The 10991-nt window shown below is 43.6% G+C and overlaps 1 protein-coding gene across 2 annotated transcripts in view; it reads left to right on the forward strand.

Annotated features, from left to right (window-relative positions):
* basp1 (brain abundant, membrane attached signal protein 1) overlaps window positions 1-10772 on the forward strand; it is a 59150-nt gene extending 48378 nt beyond the window's left edge. Inside the window, exons 2-3 of one of the 2 annotated variants that reach the window (XM_036131210.1) lie at window positions 3330-3331; window positions 8688-10772. In XM_036131210.1, the coding sequence (XP_035987103.1) occupies window positions 8704-9345 (642 nt within the window). In that variant the 5' untranslated portion in view covers window positions 3330-3331; window positions 8688-8703 and the 3' untranslated portion in view covers window positions 9346-10772. The remainder of the gene's footprint in view (window positions 1-3329; window positions 3332-8687) is intronic. The other variant, XM_012850325.3, reaches the window with a different exon arrangement.
* The last annotated feature ends 219 nt before the right edge of the window (window positions 10773-10991 follow it).

Here is a 10991-nt window from a genome sequence, read left to right on the forward strand (position 1 = left end):
CTTTATTTGTGTCTGTTTGTATGATTGGGCCAGATTTTATGCTCCAGTTTGCCTGCTGCTGTTGGGTGGAACAGGCTCGTCTTAAATCAGCCAGCCGGACGCTCCTGCTGCATTTCTTCATAAGCAGGGAGCGTACGCGCAGTTCTTCGTCTGAACCACCCTGCTGATCACCTCGCTTCCTGGCGAAGCGTAGATGTCAAGCTGAACGTTTGTACGGAGGTGCGGTTATGCTGAGGATGAACTGCTGAAAGCCCCACATGTTAATTAGTAATAGTTTCATTTGATTTCCTTTTGGCTGACCAAATTTGATCCATGCGGTTCCTGCTTCTTTTAGAAGCTAATAAACAGAAGTGAGATTTGTGCAAAGTTATGTCTCCTTTAGGGTTCTGTTCTCGTAAATAACGTCTAAAAATAGACGATGAGCCGTTACCCAAGAAAGAAAGGCGAATACGCTCGACAAGCACAAGTGACGTTGTTGTCCAGCTCCTCCTTGATAGAAATGGGTCTAAATGGTCGATAGTCTGAGGGACGATGCGTGCAACACATGCATTGTGGGAAAGGATGAGTGGATTACTGCGTGGTTAAGCATGGCTGGGATAAGTGTCGTCTAAACGAAGTGGAATCATGGACCCGACTGATGCCGAGTCGTCCCCGCTGAGCCAAACCGAGCTGAGTCAGATCGCTGTGGAGACAAACCTCTGCGGTCGGCAGGTCGCCTGCTGTTCTGGATTCTTGGACATCTACTGCTGGTGTTTATTTTACGCTCCGCTGGGATTTCATCGTATATCCTGGAAGCCCTCTAGTAAAAGCCGATCTCGCTTCCTGACCTGTATAGCAGGCGGCTAACGGGGCTGTGCAGCTGAAATGCAACAAAGATCCTGTAATAGAGATTCTCACAAGTACAGCATGTCTGGGCCAGGGCTGTCTGAGGGGGGAAAACGGCGGTGGATGTCCTGAGATATCTGCTGTCATAAGGTTCTTTCCTCGTGATGGGATGGAGTTTGTGAACTGCACCAGTCCCTCCTGCAGCACAACGCCCACAAACATGACCTCACCACCCCTGTACTCCACAGCTGAGGTGGTTTCAGGCTTGTAAGTTGGTCTTTCTAGCCATTTCTATCTTCCATTTTAGTTTCATCGGACCAAATGTCTCCAAATGTTTAAGCTCCTGGACCCATGAATGCGTTTCCAAACGGTAATCCGGCCTGTTTGTTGCTTTTATCACGGCTTCCTCTCTTAGTGACTTGTTTCACTGTGAACCCTAAGCTTCTCTTACCCGGTTCAGCCCCTGTCAGGTTGATTTGCATATTCTGCCATAAAAAGCCGTTCATCGAGGACGTCGTCTCCTGCCTGAACAGAAAGATGGTTGGACATTATTTGTTAATGCATATAGTTGTTAGAACAGATGAACCTGGACCTTCAGGCATCTGAAAACTGAACCCAAGGATGAACCAGACTCTCCTCAGATTAAGTAGATTTCTTCAGATTTTTTTTCCCCCCATATCACAAAACGAAGCAGAATGTCACCTTTAACAACACTCTGCTTCCTTTGTGGTAACATTGTGCTTATGTCCTGGAGGTTCTGAGTTTAACTCCCACAGACTGCCACTCTGACTCCCTGAGCAAGACCCTTAACCCCAGATTGCTCCCGAGGCGCCTCACAGTGGCAGCCCTCTGCTCCCTGAGCGGATGGGTTAAATGCAGAGAACACGTTTCATTGGAATGTACGTTGTAATGACAATAATGACGATTAATATTAATAAAATACATCTGCAGGTATTCCTCTAGTAACCTGCTTGTTGTGAACCTGACAAAACCTTACAAAGTCAAGGCTTCATCATCTGGACTGTCTTAAACTTTTTAAAAATTCTACTAATCTTAGTGCATGGATGCGTCCGACAAAAACAATGAATACAAGTCTAATAAGTTTAAAAAAACTCTCCCTCATAGTTTAGGTGCTTGTCAAATATAAGTCATAGACTGATATAATGTGATATAATGAATCTGGTTCTAAATGTATTTAATGAAAACGTGATTTAATGCAGCGGCAGTGTTTGGGGCGCTTGTTGGTTCGTTGTGTCTGACGAGGCTGAACGCTTTGAAAATGGAGGTCAGTGTGACACAGGGGGAGAAAATATGCCCCCCCCCCCCCAGGCTGGATCCACAGTGGGATCCTATCTGTGTCACAGTTCTGTGAAAAGCATGTTGGCTGGATTAACACCATCTCCCTGTGAGGCCCGCTGTTGTTCGGCTGTTTTATCACCGCCACCCCTTTAAGAAGCTCTTTGCAGATGCAGATAAGCTCGTTATGATTCGCAGGCGTCACCTCGGCCGCCGCCGTGTTCTGGGGGTCTGTGCTGCTGTTGCTGCTCCGCGACTTATCCGTCTCCCTGCGTGACATCGGTCTGTTGTCTGACCTGCAGGAACATCGGAAAGCACGGAAAATGCTTAGGAGGACTCGGCGAGTGAGCTGGGAAATTAATACTCTCTGGAGTTTAGGATAAGAAATGCAGAAACTGCTGCGGTGCTCATGTTCTGCAACTGTTCTGATTTAATTCATGTAAAAAAGAGTAAAAATACAAAACAGAGCAAAAGAAAAACCTCCTGTAATACAGAAGTGCCTTTAGTTGTCCAGCTGCTCTGACTGCTCTCCGCTGTCAAGTCGATTTTCCAACAGGCGTTTAAGGAGAGTGAAAACATGCGGGGGGGGGGGGGGGGGGTCAGTGACGGCCCTAACCTTTAAGGTGTCATCCTGGATGGCAGCGACCACGGTTCTGCCAGAACGGGCCTGCTGAGGTTACCCAGAGCCCGGGACCTCCCAGAGACCTCCATCTGCTGGGGAGGAGGAGGGGGGGGGGGTGAGGGGTTTCCATGTGACCTGCAAAAAACCTGCTGATTGGTAGCAGAGATGCTCATTTCACACTCCTGGAACTGCCCTGTAACAGCAGAGGAAGGCAGCAGGAGCCAGAGCAAGGAGAAGGAGGAGAGCTGGGAGGGCTGCTGGAGAGATTATAAAAAAAAAAAAAAAGCAAAGCAGGAGGCGAGTGGAAGCAGAGGCGAGTGGCTGTGGGGGCGTGACAGATGACTCGCCAGAGACGGTGAGAAGTTGGAGGTGAATCTGACAAGACACCAGCCATCTGCTCCTCCGGGGACTCGTCTCCAAAGCGCTTTGCAACCTTCCTACTTCGCAGGACGCCCGGCCTGATCGTAGATTAATAATGTTCCATAAATACTTTTTTTCCAGCGAGCGGCGGTGTTGCTGCGATCAATCACCAAGTTTGTGAAACTCAGCAGCCCTTCGTGAGGCCGAGGGACCGGGCTGGTGTGAGCGGTAACTGCTGAACACGGTGGAAATAAAGCAGGACAAAGTAGCTGAGCGGCTTTTAAGCGTGTCAGCAAACCTTCTGGGGAGAAGAAGTAGACCGCGAGGAGATGAATCACGTTGGAGCTTAGTTAAGTCTGCAAATTCTAAATACTCTGGTCTTACATTGACTGTTTCTGTTCCGTTCTGTCAAGATTTCAGGATGGAACAACACAAAACAGCACATAACCATGAAATTAGAGGAAAATGATACATAGTTTTTACCTTTTTACTAATTAAAATCCATGATGCCCTTAATTTAATTTCTGTGGAAGCCTCTGAGGTTTATCAAAAAATAATTGAATTAAATTCAATTTTATTTATATAGCTCCAATTCATGAAACATGTCATCCAAAGGCACTTTCCAAAGTCAAATTCAATAAGAATATGCACATTGGGTCAGATTATACAATATATTGTAAAAACAGCATCATTTAGACCAAGGAAGGCAGGAATTGTGATAGCAGGACATTCTCCATCAGTATTTGATGTTAGAGTGCAGAATTTATGGTTCCTTCAAATAATTCAATAACAATATATATTGATCAATAGTCGTCTATCGATGATAGAAAAAGGGTCAGTAAAAAGTTCAATAGAATAAAAGTTTTCCTTCCTTTAGCATTCTAGCCCTATAGGTTAATATTACATCATTACATCCTCCCAACCAATCACAACACAGACCCAGGAACTAAGCTCCGCCCCATTCAGAGAGTTCAGAGAGCACCTGTTCTTTTTTCTTTTTTAAAAACTTGCAGGATGCTTTTACTAAAAAGTTAGATGAATAAAGGGTTGAGTTTGAATTCAGTGTTTATGTGTTCTGTATCTAAAAATAGGTTGCTAAGCAACAGCATAAAACGGCCAGGGCTGCACTTAAATAAGTTTTGAATTTGTGGGATAATTATCAATATTGATCAGTACAATTTCTATTTTATCCATATGGCTTTTTTATACAGCCCTTGTAGAAATTATGGTTCCTTCAATTCCAGCAGGTCATCCAGGTCCTAAAGCGGCAGAGCAGCCCCAGACCATCACACCGCCACCACCGTGTTTGACTACTCTTAAATATGGTGTACCACAAGGCTCCATATTGGGTCCTGTTTCATTCTCTTTGTAACGGCTCTAGTTTCCACACACATAATGTGTCCTTCCATATTTATGCAGATGACATTCAGATATATCTTCCATTCAAATCCAGTGGATCCCAGTCAAAGGAGAACTTCTCAAGTTTTTGGCAGACGTATCGGTGGAGCTGAGCTTTTCTTTTTTAAGTGATTACAAAATCAGAGGTCATTTTATTCAGTGAATCGGACCTGCTGACAGGATGCAGCCGTACTGTGGGCTCGTTGGACCGCTGTGTCTGTGGGTCTGTTAGGGATCTTGGGGTGCTCCTTAACTCAAGTTCATTTAACAGGTCAGAGCAGAGATCGAGTCCAGCTTTTATCATCTGAGGCTTGTTTATAAAGTCAAGGATTATCTTCTTATTGATGGCATTGAGAGGGTTAGTTGTGCTTTTAATTCTTCTAGACTGGACTTCTGCAACTTCTCCTACAAAGGAATGGTCTCTTTTTGAAAATCTTCAGCTGGTTCAACATGGACACAAGATGAAACAAACATATCACTCTGGCAGCCATTGGGACCAAACTATTATTTTAAGATGTTGCTTATAGTTTTTAGTGTCTCAATGGTCAGGCACCTCTTTATTTTATAGAGCTTTTACATTCACATATCCCCAGTAATGTCTCGAGACCAAAAAAAAAAAAAAAAAACCTTCCAGGACTCAGCTGGTGACCAGAAGAGGTGAAGCTTCTGGGCTCTGGAACAGTCTCTTTCTTTCTGTGAAGTCTGCTGGAAATTAAGATGATTTTAAAAACCGCTTTTTAACACTAATCAGCTTCAGTCTTAATTCTGCTGCTGATTTCTTTCCTGCAGTTTCCTGCATGATTTCAACATGCTCAACTTAGTCTGAGTGCTTCTACAGGTCGATTTCACTGCTTGGTGTTTCCATAAACTTTGTTTTCTCTATGACACCGACGCTTAAAGCGACATCAGAGGATTGCATTTACGTGTCTTGCTGCCTTGAGCGCAGCTTGCAGGTTACAGTCGGTCTTTTGTGCAAGTCATTGCGTTTTTTCCAGGTTTCCTCAGCCCTGCCCCAGCCCTGCCACACACTAGAACACACTAAAACCACACGCCTAGCAGAGAAGAAGCATGCCTTTGGGCGGAAAAGCCATTGTCTTCCCGGCTGATTGTGAGTCATTGTTCCAGCAGCACAAGCTGGGGAGTCAAACTACGCGATGCAGCGGTGAAGCGCTCCATTGTGGGCCGTATAAAACCGAGGCAGGAACGACATTCCTGGCAGACAGCGGCCAGTGGACTGTCAGCGGAGTTCTGCATGAATAGTGGACTGATTCGGTCTGTGGTCGACAAGGTGATTAGCATTTTGAGTGGATTCAGCGGCGGCTCTGTTCCATTCACAGGGCGAGTCTGTGAGTAGCCAGCGCAATATTTCACCGGTCTGCTTTGTTTTGGCGGGAAGCGCTTTCATTTAACACAGATCCCACACGGAATACCTAATAGGTAACTTTAGTCTTCATCATTTAACACGTAGATCGTTTTAGATCTGAAGGGTCTATTGTTTAAGATTGACAACAAAATGAAGCATCTAGAACAATGTTTTCGGTGTCAAATGCAAAACTTTAAACATCCAGATGTTAAACTGAAGGTCCATTATGAGGCAGCTTTTGTAATTTCCCCCCCAACCTGTTCAAGCATCAACATATTCAAAACACAAAATATTGAGCCTTTTGCTCCTGTTCTGCCTGATTTGCTGCATATTGAAGTCCCCTCCCCTGTGAAGCAGGCAGATGGTGACTTCTACCTTCAGCTGATAAAGGGAGCAAGGAAACGGTGTGTGTGTGCTTCTGTGGGAGAGGCGCACACTTTAGATCTAATTATCATGGAAAAATGGGAAAGACTGACAATCCTGTTAGCTTTTTTTTCCCAGTTAGTTTGCGCAGGTAATTGTGGATTTCTGTGATAATTTCTCCAAACTCTGCATTCTCGCCTGTTGATGTGATTTGCAGTATGTGTGTACGGCATCCGTCTTGGCATGCGGGGAATGTAATGTTCCACAAAGGCACACTATGAAGATCATTGAGTTGATTGTGCCAACATTTGACCTTGTATGAATGGGTCTGTGTGCGCACAGAAGTATTTCCTGGTGACAAAAGATATATGCATCTGCACCCTCTCAGGACGCTGAAACGGTTTGGAAAGAATAACGAGAGCTGGTAAAACAAACTTCTGAAAAAACGACTGCATGGGAATTATTTGTTAAATATAATTATTTTGGTTATTTGCAGAAAATCTAGTAAGCTGACAGAAGAGCATCGTTGGTTTTAAACACATTGCTGGTGAATTAAAGCAGCTAAAAAGGCAATTGAGCTTCTGCATATTTCAGAGAGACACAGGACAAGCAACCAGGAATGCATAAACTCATAGCTAAGGACAATTTAAAGTAAGCGATGAGCCTAAGGAATGTTCCTGGAATGTGGAAGGATCCAGTGTTTCTGCACATTTACGGGAAGATCATACAAACTCCATGGAGGAAAAGCAAAAACCTGGGATTTAATCATTGCATCCTATTGTTACAAGACAGCAGTAGACCCACCATGTAGACTAGACAAGGAAATGTCTAAATGATAAAAAATTCCCTCAGTCCATGTTAGGTTTGGGTAACAATTTTTTTAAGGCTTCATTTTTGGAAAATTGGGATTGTATTTTGTCAATGCACTCACTGGGCTTTCATTAAGAGAATATCATGCAATGTTGAATATTATAAGAAAATGATATATAATAACACATACACAACGCCTGCCATGAGTATATCCATTTTCTCAGCGGTCTGTTGCTGCTGTGAAACCCCACTGTTTATTTCTTTTACTTCCACAGAACACGTCTATGATGATGTTTTCTGTTCTATTTCTGCTCCGTTTCTCCTACTGGCCTCCATGTTAGCAGGCTGCTGCTCTTTTGCCAAGAAAAAATACCAATAGCTGTGCTCTGTTTTGGGAACTCTGGGAACTATCATCTGATTGGCTCAGGAACCAGGAAGTAAACACGGGCTACACTCTGAACCAAAGTAGTTCCTAGACCGTACCTCTAGGTTTGAAAGAAGAAAAACGTAACTAAGACATTGTTGATGGAGAGGAACGATTGTTCATAGGGAATGTCACTTTCATAAAATGAGAATGATTTTTATTCATTTTACAGTGAATTTCTTACTTACTGCTCCTTTAATTTATTTTTTTTTATTTCATAAACAAGCTCAGGCTGCCCTTTAGAGAATATTATCTTCCACAAATCCTTGTTGCATCACATGTCGTACATAGTAGGAGGTTAAATTGTCACATTTAGTCATATGCTTTTTTGATGCATGAAATATAACTATGACTACTCTTATCAGGACTTCTGCAAACTGGGTGTGCACAGTAAGAATGTCACAAAATGAGTGGTGGATGTGGAGGACCCAATACAGGCAAAAGGGAGGGTGAGGTAGTGCAGAGATAAATATATTTAATTATATAAAAACCACACACACACCCACACACACACACACACACACACAGACCAAATATCACAGAACAAAAAAAAAACAAAACAAAGATAACAACCCGTGAACAGAGGATTATGCCTAATAACAAACCAGGAACATGGAGGGAAGACAATGGAGGGGAAACATTACGAAAGGCAGACTATAGGATGCATGAGCTGGATTAAACAGCTGAACAAAACAACAGTGACAGTGAGTGCATGTACTGAGGGAAGAGTGGAGAATGACAGTAATTGTAGATGAGTTGGTCAGAAAATTAGGAGCAGCTGTGGAAGAGAGCAAACAGGCAGAATGGGTGAAAGTTGGTAATTAACACAAAGGAAGCTGAGGTAGACACAAAGAAATAACAAAAGCATTACTGATCAAAGAGCAATAAGTCTAAATGCACAAGGAACAGAAAACATGAACAAACTAAGCACTGAGGAGTGAACAGAAATGGCAACACCGTTCTGGCAATAAAGAACAATGAAAGAAAGAAATTAGCTTTAGATGGCAAAGCCCTTTAAACAATAATAAAGAAGTCACAAGTGACCAAAACTCAAGCGCAGAGTAATCATGACATCACTTCAGCTTTCCTTTTTCCACATTTTGCCGTCTTACAACAAAGAACTTTAACCTAACTTTTATTATGTAATAGACTGACATGAAGTTTGTTGTTGCAAAGGACAACTGAGTTTCTAATAAGGGTTCTCTTTGTTTCTCTTTCTGTTTCAGAGGCCAGAGAGCTAAAATGGGAGGCAAGCTCAGCAAAAAGAAGAAGGGATACAATGTAAACGACGATAAGTCCAAAGACAAGGACGCCAAGGCTGAGGGGGCCTCTGGTGAGGAGAGCGAAGCGCCGAAAGACAAGAAAGAGGATGGCCCCGCAGCTGGCGATGCTAAAGAGGTAGCAAACGACACGGCTGCCAAGGAGACACCGGCCGCGGATGGTGCAGCACCGAAGGAGGAAGAAAAGAACGCCGCTCCCGCCACAAAGGAGTCAGACAAACCTGCTGCCAACGCCGAGCCCAAAACAGAGGCGCCCAAAAGCAGCGAGGCCGCCAAGGCTGACGAGAAACCAGCTGCCCCCGCTCCGGCCAAAGAGTCGGCTCCGGCCGCCGCGGAGCCGGAGGCCAAGAGCGCGGCACCTGCAGCCGAGAGCAAAGGGGAGGCTGATGCCAAAAAGACTGAGGCCCCCGCTGCACCGGCAGCCAAGGCCGAGGCGGCATCAGCGGCCTCCCCTGACCCTAAGCCCACGGACGCGGCGGCCGCTGCGGCACCTAAAGAGGCCGCCGCTGCACCTAGTTCAACGCCGGCCGCCGAGCCTCCCGCCAAGGAGGCGAACGCCACAGAGGCGCCAAGCAAGGATCAAACCGTAGCAGTTCAAGATTAATGGACAGCTTCTTTTCCAAAAATGAAGAAACAAATTGCTTAACTCCACGATGACAAAGATTTAAGGAAAATGAAATTACTAGCCCGCCCATATTATTATGATAACAATAATAATAATAATTGTAATGATGATAATGAGGAATTTGTTGAATAAGGAGGACTAGAGACGTTTTCCCACCAATGCGTATGATTATTGCTATTATTATTGTTATGTTTTAATCTATTTTTTCTGCTGTAGTATTTGAACTTTGATACGAGTCTGTGTCGGCTATACGCCTTTGCCACTTCACCTTCATCTTCCCATTCACTCATAGCGTCCAGATTCCCCTTTCAGCCCACAGAAGGCCTGCATTCATGCACACACCTGTACCCTCTGCTCGCCGCATGTCTTTAGGAAACCATTCTGATCAGGCAAATTTGAGCGAGAGGCTAAAAAGTCCTTTTACCAAGTGGCTTTCCATCACATCTGTCCAATCTTTAGACCCAGAACGTCCAGTTTTCCCCATGCAGTGGAGCTTTAACTGTGTTTTTCCTTGGAGGACTGAGAATGCTGAAGCTTTCAGAGGCATTTCAAAGGTTGAAAATCGCTGACTTTGCAAATAACTGTAGGATTTTTTTCACATAAACTTCCACATTTTGTACTGAAACCCTTAGGTATATTGTAAGGAAACTAAGTGGTTTTTTAGCATTTGTAATACCTGAAACATTTGCAAAGCTCTGTCGAAAAAAAATACCTTTGCAATGTTCTGGTGAAGTCTGCAGCAGTTCTCAGGTCTTTTAGTAAAATAAACATTGGCAGATATAAAGCAGACATATCTTATGATGACCCGGGTGGAACACAGGCTGCAGGATCTCTGAGATTGTTTGACCTTGCTTGTAATGCTGAGACGGTGATGTTTACCACGCTTTGAGGCCACTTTGATAGCGCATATTGAGTTGTGTCTTTCTAAAGACAGCAGACTAAACTGGCACTCAAACATCCTGTGATTCTTTCCCCTGTGATCTATTAAACAAAAAGTGGACCGGCTGTAATATGCTGTCAGGTTTTACACTTTGGCCACCAATACTTTACGTTTTGGCAACTGAAACATAATTGTTGCCAATCAATCTTTAGATTTAAATCATAACAGCCAATAAAACGTTGTGTCCTTAAGAGTTAATGAACATTTTATTCGTGTTCAATAGAAGACAATATTTAGCAGACCATTGGATGTATCAAACACAGAAACAGCCGTGTTTGATACATCCAGTGTTCCTACCAGCAGCACATAAAGCAGGGTTGACAGTACATGCACCCGTACAAAATATGGCAAGACATTTGTGCATAAACTAAAAAACAAGTGGGCCAAGAGAATAATTTCTTGTCACCTACAATAACGAATTTCTCACATTTTACAAGACATCAGTCAAACTACTTTAAACTTAAATAAAAGAAAATCCTGTTCAGGTGTTTCTGAATAAGAGTGTCATGATTTAAGGTGACAAATATTTTTTTTTTTTATTGGGAAATGCTCTTAAAACTACGTTACTCTAAGGTGTAAGGATAAGGTCATCCTAATTACCCTCCAGATCAACTATACATGTTTAAAAATTGGTGAAATCCCAGATTTTTTCCACCTGCTGGGACCTTGTTTGGGGGAAAGAGGA

This window comes from Fundulus heteroclitus, unplaced genomic scaffold (assembly GCF_011125445.2).
Source record: "Fundulus heteroclitus isolate FHET01 unplaced genomic scaffold, MU-UCD_Fhet_4.1 scaffold_42, whole genome shotgun sequence".
In the NCBI taxonomy this organism is placed as follows: Eukaryota; Metazoa; Chordata; class Actinopteri; order Cyprinodontiformes; family Fundulidae; genus Fundulus; species Fundulus heteroclitus.